The sequence below is a fragment of the Fundulus heteroclitus genome, chromosome 24 (assembly GCF_011125445.2).
Source record: "Fundulus heteroclitus isolate FHET01 chromosome 24, MU-UCD_Fhet_4.1, whole genome shotgun sequence".
Classification (NCBI taxonomy): domain Eukaryota; kingdom Metazoa; phylum Chordata; class Actinopteri; order Cyprinodontiformes; family Fundulidae; genus Fundulus; species Fundulus heteroclitus.
Window position 1 is genome coordinate 18,328,159 of NC_046384.1, and position 15,667 is coordinate 18,343,825.

The 15,667-nt window shown below is 41.4% G+C and overlaps 1 protein-coding gene across 1 annotated transcript in view; it reads right to left on the reverse strand.

The window, feature by feature from the left end:
* The window catches only part of LOC105932546 (transmembrane protein 163), a 28,415-nt gene extending 13,136 nt beyond the window's left edge, over positions 1–15,279 (reverse strand). Inside the window, exons 1-4 of the mRNA XM_021321098.2 lie at positions 14,942–15,279; positions 13,152–13,271; positions 5,967–6,010; positions 5,773–5,864 (exon numbers count right to left, since the gene is read on the reverse strand). Of these exons, the coding sequence (XP_021176773.1) occupies positions 5,773–5,864; positions 5,967–6,010; positions 13,152–13,271; positions 14,942–15,131 (446 nt within the window). The 5' untranslated portion in view covers positions 15,132–15,279. The remainder of the gene's footprint in view (positions 1–5,772; positions 5,865–5,966; positions 6,011–13,151; positions 13,272–14,941) is intronic.
* Between the last annotated feature and the right edge of the window lie 388 nt (positions 15,280–15,667).

Consider the following 15,667-nt stretch of genomic DNA (forward strand, 5'->3'; position numbering starts at 1 on the left):
TTTGTCCAATTAACCGAGTCTGGGGGGGATACAGAAGCCAGCTGGAGCGTATGTCCTGGTCATGCATGGTTGCCGCAGTGAATGCGCTCGATGTCTGAAGGCTGCTCTCGAAGCAACTCCGAGTCCTGGGTTTCCACTGGATGAGGTAACCAAGGTAACACACAACATCCCTCTGGGAAGTCCGCAGCAGGACAAAACACGCAGCGGAGCCCAGCATCCCCCACTCACCGGTTCCCTGTTTACTGCACATAAACGTACAATGCCTGTGCTGCTGATTCCTCTGCTACTGAAACGGTGAGTGAAGCTTTCAGCTGTGAGTGGAATATGGCTCCCGTTACGTTTAATACACACGACAGAAAGACTGCATCACAGTCTGACAACTGGGGTGCGAACAAAGGATGTTTCTGTTTCAAAAGAGCTTCAGATTTTATTTCAACAAAAGAAAAAAAAAAGTCTTTAATGTCATCTGTTTTCCCCTCAGGTGTGTTACCTTGGTAACCAGACCGCCTCGGGGTTTTACTGTTCAGCTGTATCTTTTATGAAACGCAGACAGGTCGACAAATTAAGAAGAATAACAGCGATCCCTCGGCAGTGCATCGGTAGTTTCTTCGCTAAGCTGTTAAAAGCGAGCGGCTGTCTCCAAAACAACCTCAATCAAAAAGGGAAACGCGCAGACAAAGAGCCCCCAGTTAAGATGCATACGAGTTAATTTAATCTCGTGCTGCTGCGAGATTGCATTTTGTACAAGTCGGTTCTACTTGTGAAGATGATTTCTGATTGCATGAGCCGGGAAGCCTGGTCCTGGTCTGGATGTAAATCACTGGAGGAGCTTCTCCAGTTAGCTGGAGGAATCATCAAGTCTGCTGTGTTGATCTTTTCATGGAGATCCTACTCTGATCATCAGTAAAACCCAATTGGTTCGGTTTCTTATCGGCTGGCTTGTGCATCCAATACGACCAGTTCTGATTGGCCGAGCAGGCCTTCTGCAAGCTGCTGAGTAGACGCTCCGAACAGAAACAAAACGGGGCCACAGAACCATCCAGGCATGCCAGAAGCCAGTACCAGGAGAGGAAAACACATCTTGCCTGTAAAGGGGGGGGGGGGGGGGGGGCAGATATTGGTGCAGATTAAATCAGTTGTGATGCTGGAAGCTGATCCTCCCTCCTTCCAGGTACAGGACTGAGGTGGCAGAAACACAAAGGCTTCAGAGGAAGTTATCAGCCTTGTGTGACCCACAGAAGCCTCTGTTTACTTCACCTCATATCACAACAAATGTCTCTAGGCAGGTTACAAAAACAGGTCAAGATTTTTTAAAGTGAAACATATGAACAATTCAATCCTAGTTATAAAACAACGCAGCTAAGTGTAGTTTGTTATTTCAAGTAATTCAGGCAATTGCATCGAGTCTCTGATTCAGCAGCAATCCCTCATAACTTTAAAAACACCGTTTTATCCGCAATATTCTGGTTCAGTTTCCTGGATTACCAGATGATTTTGAAATTTTTAGTTCATTCCCTTTTTCTCACTGTCAAATTAGCATTAGCTATTAAATATTAAAATTCTAAACTAGACTGTGAAACCCTTTCATTGAACACGAGAGAGCAGTAATCCTTTAATCCCACTAGATAATATTTGAATGTTCATTTCAGAAATAATTAGAGTGTTTGTTCAGTTTGTTGCTTTTACTTATATTAAAAGTAAATCCATGTTTTACATGAATAATTATTGTAGAATTTGAGAGAAAAACATCTTTTTCTCATAATTCATTAGTTAAGTTTAGAACATCCACGCTACTTTGACAACGGACATAATTGTCCAACATATTTTTTCTCATATTTTAGGGTCCAGAAAACTTAAATTCTGTTTATATTGATGAGATGGGGGAAAAAAAAGGAAATCAGAAATAATTGGTATTTTGCACAGTAAAGTAAAAAGCTCTAACTAATCCTAAAAATCCCTCCATATATACTGGTCTATCTTGGTGTATTTTACACATGTACCTTCAGAGTATAAAAGATTGAGAGAGTTTAAGGCTATCTGACAGTTTTGCTGCATTGCACATCCTTGATTCTTCAGTGAGTGTTTTTCAGTGCATGTTTCCATCTCTCCTCCAGAGGATATGATCTCATCCGTCGTCTCTCCTGCAATTACTCGATACTCCTCTGAGACCGTGACACATCTTCACTCCTGGGTGTGTGTGTGTGTGTGAGAATCCAACATATGCTCCTCCAGAAGCAGCGCAGACAGCAAGCTTTGGCTTTTATCTGATTCCCTCTGTAACCGAAGCCTCTGTCGGGGACTTGGAGTGTGATGAGTTCAAGGTCTTGTTGCTGTAGACGGCACAATGTGGCACGCTTTTTCCTCCCTTCCCTCTTTCGGGGGGTTAGGTGGCTCGGCATTCAGGTGACGCTGAATGGCTGACATCTCAACACACACTCTGCCTTTTCTCAGAGAGGCGGCGATAAGCCATTGAGGGGTCTGGTCTGGGATCAGTCCCATCGGACTGAGGCTGGCGGAGCTGAAAAGACTCAGTGTCTGATAAAGCTCTCAGCAGAACAAAGCAGACCTCCCACATGCTCGCACACATTGAACAATTTGGTCACACTTTAAACGAGCATGGACAGTTCAGCACCCTTGGCATTTTCTGCATTTTGTCACATTAAAACTTCAAACATTAACGATTTTTGTTGAAATTTCATGTGATAGGCAGACACAAGGTGGTGCACTATTGTTAATTTAAGGGGAAATTAGAAATGTTTTTTTAAAATGTTTTGTTTCAAATTAAACTGAAAAGTTTCCCACTGAGTCGTCCTCTACCAGCGTTACACATCCAGGAATTTTTCTGAATTGTCCTTTGCAAAACAGCTGAAGCTTGGTCTTAATCGATCAAGAGTATCTGTGAACCTTAGAGTTCAAATCTTGCCATGAATTCTCAATTAGATTTGGCTCTGGGCCACACTAACACAAATGCTTTGAGCTAAATCACTGTAACTCTGGCTGTATGTTTAGATTAGAAGGTCGACCTGAAGCCCATACACACCAGCTGGATTTATACTGATGATAAATTAGACCAAGGTGGACTCCATTTAAGTGACTACTGACAGTCCATTCCAAAAAGACGTATCAGAGTAAAAGGTACTCAATCCAAATAAACAGTACACTTCTCAAGGACAAAGTGAAAACCACATGTCCTTTCTTCATCTACAATTTCATCTGTATACCATTTATGAAGCAGAAGTAGAACCAGACCAACATAGATCTTAAAGTCCTAGGTGGTATTTCATTAATTTGTCTTATTGTTTATGCTGTTTAAGCATTTTGCTTATGAATCACTTTGGCCAACTTCTGTTTTTATTGTGCTGCATAAATAAATTCACATTTGCCTTGTTTTAATCTACCACAGAAAATCTCAATTTATAAGAATTTACAGATGCAGCTAAGCTGGTAAAGTTAGTTAAGTGTGTGAGACTAAACATAACGGAGACAACAGGTAATGGGTCTGTTTTTATCAGGGAAGAGAAAACAATGGTTTGGCCAGCTTACCTGGCCTCCCATTGGAAGAAGCTTCCTATCGGGTTCCCCAGTCTGAGATCAGCTTTATTTTAAAAAGCTTTCCCTAAAGCAACCACTTATTTGTCCGGCTAAAAGAGTTTTCTTTGAACTAAAGCTCTGCGCTTCCTCATCTTCTCAGGTCCCTGTCCTGGTTTGCAGCTCCAGCCACAGGTGAACTTAATCAGCCTAATCAAGGCGGTCTGCAACTTTCTAGATGGTGCATTTGCTTCTTCAGGACATTTGGGCTTCAAACGTCGTCCCTCAGCCTCAGCCACTTCAAACCAGGGCCGGCCCGAGGCATAAGCGAACTAAGCAGCCAAAGTTGGCCCCTGGTGGCCAGGGGCCCCTTTTTTTTTTTACAATTAACAATTTAATAACTCAAACAAGTGATATAAATGAATGAATGAATGATGATAAAATAATTTATTTAATTTGTTTTGTGACAGATTGTATTCAGACGTTTAAAAAAAGATTGAAGTATTTTTATGTATCGTTTATTAACTTATTTTATATCAATACATAACCGCACTGTATTCGTTTATAATATTCGCTACAGTCACAGGCTATGATTTCGGTGACCCTTAAGAAAAATAAAGATCCACTTAAATGTGAATCATTTCGTCCAGTGAGTCTAGTCTGATGTCATTATAGGATATTGACCAAAGTACTAGCAGCAAGTATCGAGCCTGTTATAAGTAATATAATACATCCTGACCAGACAGGATTTGTTGCTGGTTAACAACTTCTTAGTAATCTCCGTTGCCTTTTTAATGTGATATACACTGCTGATGGTAACATTGATCAAGAGATTGTAATATTCCTAGATGCCCACAAAGCCTTTGATAGAATACAGTATCTTAATTTGTTTAACATCCTTGAGAGATTGGGATTTGGTCCAAAATTTCGTTCGTGGATTGAGTTAATATATGCGAATCCCCAAGATATGGTAAGAATGAATAACATAATATCTGACCCATTCCCTCTGTTTCAGGGAAACAAGACAGGGATGTCCTCTGTCACCCCTGCTCTTTGATCTGGCAATCGAGCCTCTTCCAATAATGTTATCCAGAGGGTGGCTTCCCCATCCCTTGCCTACATAAAAAGGAAATGGGAGGAAGAATTAGAGCTGGACATATCAAATAATGAATGGATGTGGGCAATAGAACACATGCATTCTTCGTCTGTATGTGTTAGACATGGACTAACACAGTTTAAAGTGGTACACAGACTTAATTTCACGAGGGACAAATTGGCAAGAATTTACCAGGGAGCTGATCCTACTTGCCCTAGATGTAAAGATGTTCCAGCCAACACATCTCAAATGTTCTGGTCTCTCCCCAGGCTCAAAGAATTCGGGATCAGAATCTTCAAAACCTTTTCATCCATTTACAAGAAAAATATTGAACCCTTTCCTTTGGTAGCCATTTTTGGTGTGGCACCGGGGGAAACAGAATTAACGACAATGACGACAATGCCATTGCTTTCAAAGGAAAGCAATGGCATTGTCGTCATTGTTGGCCAGAAGATTGATTTTATTTAATTGGATAAAGGCAGCACTGCCAACTCACAAAAGATGGGTAGAGGAGGTGATGGCACACCTAAAGTTGGAACTTCTTAGAATTACTTTACAGGGAAACACTAAGAGATATTTCAAGGTCTGGCAACCTTTTATTTCCTATTTTAAATCTGAATTTTCATCTGCTTCAGCATAACTAGCGACTTCGCCACCCCCTTTTTTTCCCCTCAGGTTTGAATGGCAATAACAACCACAATGATAATAATTATATGTATCTAGTTTTAACTGGAACACTGGTGGTGTGTATGGTAGTAGAATCTGTCTTTTCGTTAGTTTGTCTGTGTTTTTTTTAGCTGTTTTTGTGATGTAAATTTTGAGTCCCACTCTTTTGTTCTGTATGCTTTGAATGGGATGTCTTTTGTTTCAATATGAAAAATCACAAAACAATTTGATTATTATTATAATATTCACTATAACATTATACCGTGACATTTGTATCAATCATCTTCTAGCATAGGTGATTCTGCATGGTGGGAGGGGGGCCCCCAAATCAAATTCTGCTTAGGGCCCCCCAAGAGGATCGGGCCAGCACAGCTTCAAACTTTAGGATAACTTCTTTTATGACTCCCAACACAATAGCCCGAGCTTTCTGCTTGTAATGGGACCCGTTGTGTGAATACTTTTGCAGGGCTGGCGGCACTCACATGTATTCGCGGTGCGCTGAATGCACAGCTGCCGCGTTGCTGTAGCGCCACAGCACGATGACCGAGGACAGCACGTCCAGCATGGCGTCGAACTGCAGGGTGAAAACAAAAAGCGTTTAGCATGCTCTCCGCGACATTCCCCCCCTTTTCCAGCTCTGGGATGTGCCGGTGTGGACGCTTCAGACGGGACTTACAGCAAAGCCGAAAGCAGAGGCGCTGTGGCGCATGATGGACACAGCTGGAAGAGAACACAGAATAAGACCTTTATTATTTTCAGATACATTTGCACACTGGACTTCATTCAAATTAAAATAAATGCTTTCTATAGATAATCAATCCTTGTGCAGATCTGGTGGAGAACAGATCCGTCTGACTCTCTGTAAACTTCTGCAGCAAACCAGCCACACGGGACAAGAGGAGCTGAAATCTTAATTTCATTTCTATGTAAAAAGGAAACAGATGCACCTGCATTAGCAGGAGGAAAAAGGCAAAGATAGAGAGATACAAGCAGAAAGAGGGGAGGAATCCTCCTCTTTATGTTATTTTTAGAAAAACTCATAGGGGGCCTGCAACAGCCCTGCATACAGAAGCAACCCTTTCCTTCTAGTTGCTCACATCGTTTCTTTTTCTTCTATCTGCTCTTTTTTTCTGCCCCTCCTGCGGCGTGAGCTCCCTTCTCCTCTCCTCTCTTATTGTTTCATCTACTTTCTGTCACCCTCTCAAGGATATGGGCCCGATCCACCACTCCTGCTTCCAACGGAGAAGATCAAAACGAAAACAGACACCGAAGCCGGCGCGCTCGCCTTGCAAACTGTCGGCCGCGAATGAGAACTGCCCTGCATACAAATCAGTGAGTGGGATCCTTTTATGACACCTGAAGCCTGTGGAGCCGCAGCCTGAATATTTCCTCCTCATCTAATTTCAAAAACAGTAGATTCTCTGAGTGGAGCTGCGCGTCGTTTGTGTGACGGTTTTAGCCAAAGAAAACCCGACTTAATGTGCACAATTTACTTTAAAACGAGCAGGGAGGAGTAGCCTGGAACGGACAGCTGTTCAAATGAAAGCAAATAAGAACGGACAAGCCTGGGAAGACACGATACACGCCAGGTTGGACCCGATCATCTGCAACCCTGAATTTACAGGAGTCCAGGGACTGATTGTGCTGTTTTTGACGGAAAGTAATGATTTGATCTAGAGGTCAGCATCTGCACCGTCAAGCATGGTGGTGGAACCATCATGGTTTACAGGAAGACTTCTCCATATTTCAGAGTCCCTGGATGGGACAATGCGGTGTGGAAATCTTGAACAACCGTGTTCTTTTATGAGCCAGAACACAGCGGATGGGTCCTGGAGGTCTCCCGGCATAGCGAGGAGCCCAAACTCATCACAAAAGCAACAGCAGTGCAAGGAGGTTGCTTAAACATGGTATTCTGTTTACAGGGAACCTGATATGTACCTTTGAGAAAGCTGAACAAACATCACGCTCTGCTGTTTATTTGGCATTAATTGTGCAACGTTTCAGGTTTTGGAGCTCTGGAGATCTCCGAATCATCACGCAATGAAGGCACAGTGGATGTTTCTGCCGCCTTACTAAGTGTTTACACTCTAAAAAAAATTTAAAGTAAAAAATCAAGTGCTTTATCTTTTTTGTGATCAAATATTGTATTGTGCATCTCCAAAATTAGAAATTATACAAAAAGTGCTTTATCCGAAAGCATAACATGACTTGGTGGAGGAGTGTTCATTGGGAAGAACAAAGCTAAGATGTTTCTAGGAGCGTCTTACCTCTAGTCATATCTCAGTAGATATTTCAGCCCAATCCTCTTTCGCTAAATCCTTTAGGTTTCTTGGCAACTCTGAGTTTCCGCTCCCTTTTTCTGAGTTGTTTGCTGGCAAACTGTGTCGTGTACAGGTCAGCAGTCTACAGCTGGAGGATGCAAAGCTACCTGTGGTTTAACAGTGGTTGTGGTCCCAGCTGCCTTCAGATCATCAACGATCCGCCTCTAAACTTCACCTTTCTCGTGATCATCCTGCTGCCACGAGGAAAGATCTTAGATGGGCATGAGTTGCCTTTTTGATTACTTCCATTTCTAAAAATCAATCCCAAATATTTCCCACACTTTAGCAAAGAAAAGTGTGTCTCTTCCACTTTATTAGACGTAGAAAACGACATTTTGTATAAATAGCACTGCTGCAGCTCTGCAGCCATCACATTCAAACCCAGTGATGGCTAATTGGCTCTAAGGGAAGCTGGGTAGGAGTCAGACGGGAGGGAGCAAAGCTGAAGTCTCTCCTGTTCACTTCTTTGATGCTTGTCTCATTAGACAGGAGAAGAGGGAAACCAGAAGATGCTCTAAGCTGTCTGGTATTACTGGCTGTTTCTGCAGCCGTGATTTGCATAAGACTGAAGCGCTTCTCTTTCCCCGGTATCTTTACGTTTAGCCGACCGATGGAGTCTAGAAGCCGGTGTTCAGCTTAAACAAACAGGAGCTGGTTTTGTTCATCCAGGTGCTCTCATCCTAAAATACTGCCGGTCTCCAGCAGTCCTGCTGTGTCTCAGTCTGAGGATGTGCAGATACGGGATCAGGTGTGAGCTGCTGCGTGAACAAGTACGTTTCTCCACTGTCCTGCTGCTCCTGCCCGTCCGTAATAACAGGATTTACAGTGAGATGAAAGGGAGAACATTTGGACTCTCTTTCTGAAGGAAACTGGATTTTATTTAGGCGTGTCGGAGTTTGATGGGTGGATGCAAACGCACATCATAGCTGCAAGAAATTTCACAAACATTTTTGGTTAAATTAACAATTTTCTCTGCTTTGTGGTGGTTGATCCCATAAAGTCTCAGTAAGATACATTGAAGTTTGTGGTTGGGATGAAAAAGTCAGAAAACTGATACGTTCTGTGCCTCACCTTGCAGAAGTGAATTATTCTAAGAGGCAGTAAGCATGTTTCTGTGAATTTTCCTTAAAAGTCAACCATCTTATCCAACTATCATTGTCATGTTTTTCTTTTTTTAATCTGTGTACTATTGAACTAGAACTTCTTTTTAATACCCTATAGCTCTAATTAAATGGTCATTATTTTATTATATTATTTAGGGTGTTTGTATGAATTATGCATCTCATTTATTACGTTTACGTTTATTTTTTGTTTAGGTTATTTTAATAATAGGATGTTGAGGTTAGTTAAGGGACTGTTTCTCTGGGGAGAGGATTACTCTTTTAAAAATTGACTTTTTATAACTATGGAAGCTGTTTACGTGCAAAGAAATTTAAAATAAAAGTCTGAAAAGTCACAAAAAAAAAAATTGAGTTATTTATAATTAGAAAATAAACACTAGATTACTGTTCCTAGTTTCCATGTTTAGCCCTGGGATACACAAGTGAAATAAAGTTTTCCAAGTTAAATCTAATGGGCATACATTTTAAAAATGCAAGTCTTAACTTATATGCAAGCTTTGCACAAATAACATAAATATTAAATAATAATAAACATTAAGTAGCGCTGTTGCCTTGAAGCAAGAAGGCCCTGGGTTCAAATCCTGGCTTGGGGGTTTTCTGCATGTTTGCATGTTCTCCCTGTGCAGGCGTTGGTTCCCTGGTGAACCCTGACTTTGGCCCAGCAGCTGCTGCAGATAAGACGCCAACACCGCAGCCCTGCGTGGATAAGTGGATATAGATAATGGATGGGTGGAAAATTAATAATTATGTTGAAAAAGGCAATCAGGTTTGCGGGTGTAAAGTAGTATTTTATAAGTAGCATCTATGGTACATATCTGTCACAAGTAGACAACATGAGACTCTTCTGCAGGAATCATAGTCATATCAAACTAAAGCTCACCGAGCGTCCTGCTGATATTAGATACACTCTGGCTTGTGTCTGAGCACAGCGGTAATTTTACAGACAGTTTAGCAGAGTTTTAATGAGAGGTTATGCAACCGCTGCAGTGAGCTGTTTACTAACTCATACTAATTTTAATTTACGCCGCAGCGTGACACAAAGAGAAGGCCTCAAATTACAACAACGAAGCTATGAGACGTCTAATTTACTCTGCTGCTTAATGTGTTCATTAACTAGAGTATAAAACATTTAGCTTACAGCATACACACAATACATTATCCACACTCAATTTAAAAAAAGTTATTTCGATTATTTATATACAATCCTGCATGTAGTGTTAGAAAACTCAACATTTCAAACGTCAACAATAACTTAATTAGGTCTATAATTTAGTGGCAATTTCCATGTAAAATAAACAACTGAAGTTGTTTTAATCATAAAAGTTATTGGGTGTGTCACTAAACTCGAATGTTATGGACACAAAGTAGTGTTTAGTTGGCTGTCAACAGAAAAATCTGAAAAGTGTACTCCACTTTATCCAGATACCCTTAAATCAAAGTCCAACCAATTACCTTCGAAGTAATTAGTCATGCTGTGTTTAATTTCATCTCCGATAAATTTGTTGGAATTTTAAATCATAGTTGAACTCTTAAAGCAGTATCTCAAGTTTGAAAATGTACCGCACTTTTGAATCCAACTGTACACCTACCAAGACATGGCCGCCGTCCGCCTAAACTCACATACCAGGCAAGAAGAACATTAAACAAAGAAGCAACCAGAAGGCCCATGGTGACTTTGGAGGAACTACAGCCATCTGTAGCTCAGGTGGGATGATCTGTTGAAAGGACTGCTAATAGTTGTGCACTCCACAGATCTGACTTCTATGGATAAGTTGCAAAAACAAGCTGCGTAGGGGGAACAGCAAAAGTGAAAGATCAGATGAGAACAAAACTCACCTTCTTGAACTACACGCAAAATGTTTTGTGTGGCAGAATATCATCATCATGAAGAAATGTAGTAGTGGCAGCATCATGCGGTTTGAAAACCTGTCAGCAGGGTCACCAAAAAGCAAACACCCGAGTCATGCGGTTGCATATTCCTCAGTTAAAATGGTCCAAAGTCCAGACCTGAACACGGTTAGGGATCTGAGGCCACGCAGACACTCCCCGTCCAATCTGACTGAGCCTGAGCTATTTTGCAAAAGAACATAAATTTCAGATTCCAGATGTGCAAAGCTGGTAGAGTCTAACCTCAGCTGTAACTGCAGTGAAAGGTGCTCCTACAAAAGCCGTCAGACAGGGGAGGAAGTTCACCTTTTGGCTGGTCAACAACCCTAATCACCCCCCATACATCCATTGTCCTCCGTTTATCTGAGATCGAGTCACAGGGGCAAAAGGTCCGGCAGGGAAGCCCAGACATCCCTCTCCCCAGCGGCACCCTCCAGCTCATTCTGGGGAATGAAGACGTTCCCAGGGCAGACGGATATTCAGTCCCTCCAGTGAGTTATGGGTCTGCCCCGGAGTCTCCTCCCAGTGGGACATGCCCTGAAAACATTTGAAGGAAGGCACCCAGCGGTCATCCTGATCAGATGCCCAAACCTCCTCAACTGACTCCCTTCGATGCGGAGAAGCAGCGGCTCTACTTCAGGATCCGGCTGGATAACAGAGCTCCTCCCCATCTCTAAGGCTGAGCCCGGCCACCCTCCAGAGGAAGGTCATTATGGCCGCTTGTATCCAGGATCTCATCTGTCCGTCATGATCCAGACGTCATGGCCATAGGTGAGGGTCGGAACGTAGACGGACTGTTAATCCAGAGCTTTTAGGCTCCGCTCTTTCGTCACCACAACAGACTGGAGCAGCGCCCGCATTACTGCAGATCATCCCCAATCTGTATGTCCAGCTCCAGCTCCATCCTACCGTCACTGGTGAACAACTCCTCTGCCTAAGGCAGGAACTGACCCCCAACCCACCTGACCCTAAACATCTAGCCACAGCTAAATCATGCATCCTTTTCCTTCTGCTACATTGAAGGTTGTGGTTATATGTGAGATGATGTGGAAAAACACAATACTTTGTAAGATACTGTACAAATACAGTAAGGTCTTAAATTGTCGCTGAAAAGCAGTCGGTTTTACAACTAAATACCTGTTTTAATCCTTGCACAAGAAATAAATTAACAAAAAACTTGGAAACCACTGAAATGACTCAAAAGAATTATTAAACCACTGAAGTGTCTTTGTTTGTTTACACCTTTTATCAGTAATGCAGCGATGCCATTTTTTGGCCCCGATACGATACCCGATACCTGGCTGTGCAGTATTGGCCGATACCGATACAATCTGTTTGATATTGATGTGTGTGTGTGTAAATATGAAGAACTGCATACTACTTAGGGTAGTAGAACTTTTTATTGCCTACCTGGAATGGGTGACAATAGTTGAATAACCTTTTGGCTCTCAAATGCCAAAATAGTGCAACTTTCATGAACTTATATAACATGTATAATAGTAGTCGGGGGAGAGAAGGCTGCGTTCAAGTGACATGCAGACATCAAAATGGTATCGGTGCCCTATTTGTTGGTACTCGCCGATACCGATACCACCATTTTAGTGCTGGATCGGAGCCACGTCCCATACTGGTATCGGTATCGGTGCAACACTACCTTTTATTCATGGTCCCCAAATGAAAGAAAACCACTGCGTGAGTAACGACAGAGCAGTTCCTGCTGCTACGACCTCCCCATTCATCGCCTCGTCTTCACATTTCCGCACCTGATCAGGAAGCGGGGCCATGTTTCATTTATGAGGACAGAAGCCGATGTGCGTCGCCCTGCCAGGCTAATAAAAAACAGGTCTACAATCACATAGATGGAGAGAGAGCTGATGTGTAGGAGGGCAAATGAAAACACATCGATGACCCTTCGTGACATTAGTAGCAGTCTTCAGAGGGACGGGAAGTCTTCTACACACCACCTAATGCTAATCAACAACACAGCAGCAAAGTGGGAGCTCTTTTAGGCACTGATCTACGTCTAATGCAGAAGAAGAGGAAAAAGCATCTGACATTTTTTGGTAAATTGTGGGTTTGTTTGTTTATCGTTGTTTTGTTTTTTTACTGTTTCCTGTGTTTAATTTTGGGTAATTTACTAAAAATAAAGTGAAAGAAAGAAAGAAAGAAAGAAAAGAAAGAAACTAGCATTAGCATGTGGCGGCAGGTCTCAGAGACCAAAATGTAAAGAGATTGTTTCTTTTTTTCTTTTGTCTTAGAATACAGCATTCATCTTCCCGAGCAAACTCTTTGCTTATGTTTAAGGTTTGCACAGCGGACGAAACAGGACGCTTGTCTTTCGTGTTTTCTTTTCCTTTTAAGAACTCCTGTTTTGTCAAGGTGCTGCGAAGCGGGACAGCGATCGGCAAACCAGTTCTTCCCCTGAGGGGCCAAACAGCCCACACCCGCAGATCTTAGCAAACATTCGATTTCCAACCATGCATTTCAGTCAAACAGACAAAAACCAAAAGCGTTGAAGTAACTGTAACTCACTGAAAGCGGCGATGGCCAGGATTATGGTGGCCACGATGGACGCCCAGGACACCCAGAGAGCTTTCTTGCGGTAACTCTGGGCTTCGTGAGGCTTCAGGCGCATACTGCTCTCCAGAAGACCTACACACAGTCACAATCAGATGTTTGTGACTTAGAAACTCGTTTTAGAGTTCAGGAAAACCAAACCTTTGCTGTTTTGAAGTTCTCAATCTGCCACCAATAACTTTGGTGACTTTGTGCACTCTGCCTCGTCTTGTTTTATTCTCAGTCTGTATATGATTTCTCTGCTTGTTGCTTACTGTGTCTCTCTTTTCACTCTCTTCTGGTAGTTCGTTCGCATAACAGCTAAATGTCCTTGGATTATAACAAACGAGCACTTCTTCTGAGTGAGTCTGAATGAAACACTTTTCTAAGTGCTGTTTGTGACGCACTTAGAAAAAACAAGCCATAAAACTGGAATAAAGCAAACCCTGCAGGTTCAAGCGGTTTGACTGAATGGTTCCTGTGAAGGTAATGTCTGTTTTAGTGCCCTGATAATAACCACCTATCTCACAAGAACCTAAATTACTTATGTAAGATAAATCACTTATTTTACTGTATTTACAATCAATCAAGCCTTTAATTTTGTAAAAGCAGGAATACGCCTGAACCAGTGCCCCCGCAGGTAGAAAGGAACCACATGTTTCTTTTTGTTTCGTACTGGCTAGTACAGTACAATCTTCTGAATCCAAAAATGGATGAATGGATGGATGATGTTAGGTTGTTTTGTTTTGTTTTTGCAATAAAATGTAAACTGAATACATTTGGATTTTATAGAACTGGGTTTGAATTTGTCCTAAGTGTCTTTAAATGACGCTCTTGTGAATAAGCATTGTATAAATAAACTGAACTGACATCCTGACCTCTGATCAGCTGGAAAAACCTGCCAAAACACTCAGCTATGACCCTACAAAGGTAAACCCAGCAGAGAAGATGGATGTATGAAAGGACTCATATAAACTCACCTTTCTTCTATGTGGCCTTAAAGCTTAGTAAGAAGCCTTAAAGCTCTTCATTTTATGATGATCCTTTATGGCACAGTGTTTCAGAAAACCCACATGGATCAGAATTCAGGTCTGTATACACAACTGTGAAGGGCCATAAGTGTCAAATGTAAATAAATTATTATCTATTTATTCATATGTTACCCACAATAGTTTAAATGTGCCAATCATGTAATAAAGTTATTACTGAAAAAATAGATGAGAAATTAAATAATTAAGGATTGTAAATCATCACAAGCTAAGTGTGTACGTAATTATTTCAGTATTGATTAAATGAGTTCACGATACCTGTGCTACAGCGCACAGCATCACAATGACGTTTATCTAAACGTAAATAAATGCATGACGTGGAGAAAATAAGAAGAAAATTATTTCACAAGAGGTATGCTTTTAGAAATATCATATACAATTGGCAACATATTTAATAACTACTATTTATAGTTTTCGTATTTTACTTAGTGTTAAGATATTTTAGCACTATTGATTGATTCATTCATTAAATGAACACTTTTGTCCTTAATATTTTTCATGCCACCTCTGTGAATAATATTGATATAATGTCTCTTATAGTCTTTGGACCTAGAAATTCTCCATAAAAAGATGTTATTTCTATTATAATTCAAATCACACCTGTAAACAGACTTCTCAGTAAAACAGCTTTTATTAAAACAAGTCTGTTAGTAACAAAAAATGACCCACAGTGTCTAATAAAAGAAAATAAATGAACATATGTCTGACACCACCCACCTTGATCCTCTATGCTTTCTGTTATCTTCATCTCCTGGTCCATCTTGAAACCCTCTCCCCGACTTCCTGTGTTGTTCTCCTGCTGCTGTGGGGAGTCCGTCTGCTCGCACTGGCCGTTCACCACCGTGGGGCCCGCACCAGCAGCCGGGTCCGGGACGGCGGTGGGGTCTGGCGGGGATGGGTCCGTCATCCTCTCGGCTGTGGTTCCAGTCAGGCACTCCGGGAATGTCACACCTGGGCGAGAGCACCGGCCTTACCAGCGAGAGAGCTCCACAGACAGAGTGGGGAGGAGGGAGATTCCTGGTAGACCTGCGAGTCCAGCTGCGCCAAATTACGCACTGGAAGCGAGACAACGCCGGAAATTGGAAAACATGGACTTCAAAATAAACTTCGGGGACAAAAATGTTACTTTTATTTACACAAATTCCAAAATGTTCTTTTTTTTATTTACTTTCTTTAACTGGCATTAAAATTGCCAAAACAAAACAGGATAAGAATTGGTACAACAAGATAAAAAATAAAAATGAGGGGAAAAAAAAAGCCTATTAATAATAATATCCACAACATATAAATTAAATATTCTGCTGCTATAGATATAGTTCAAATTAATAAATTAATTACTTCATTAATATAAAACGTTATTTTTTTGTAATATGTTATATAGAGCATAAATAAATAAATAAATAATATCAGCAGCAATAGTTGTATTAGCAATAGAATCTACAA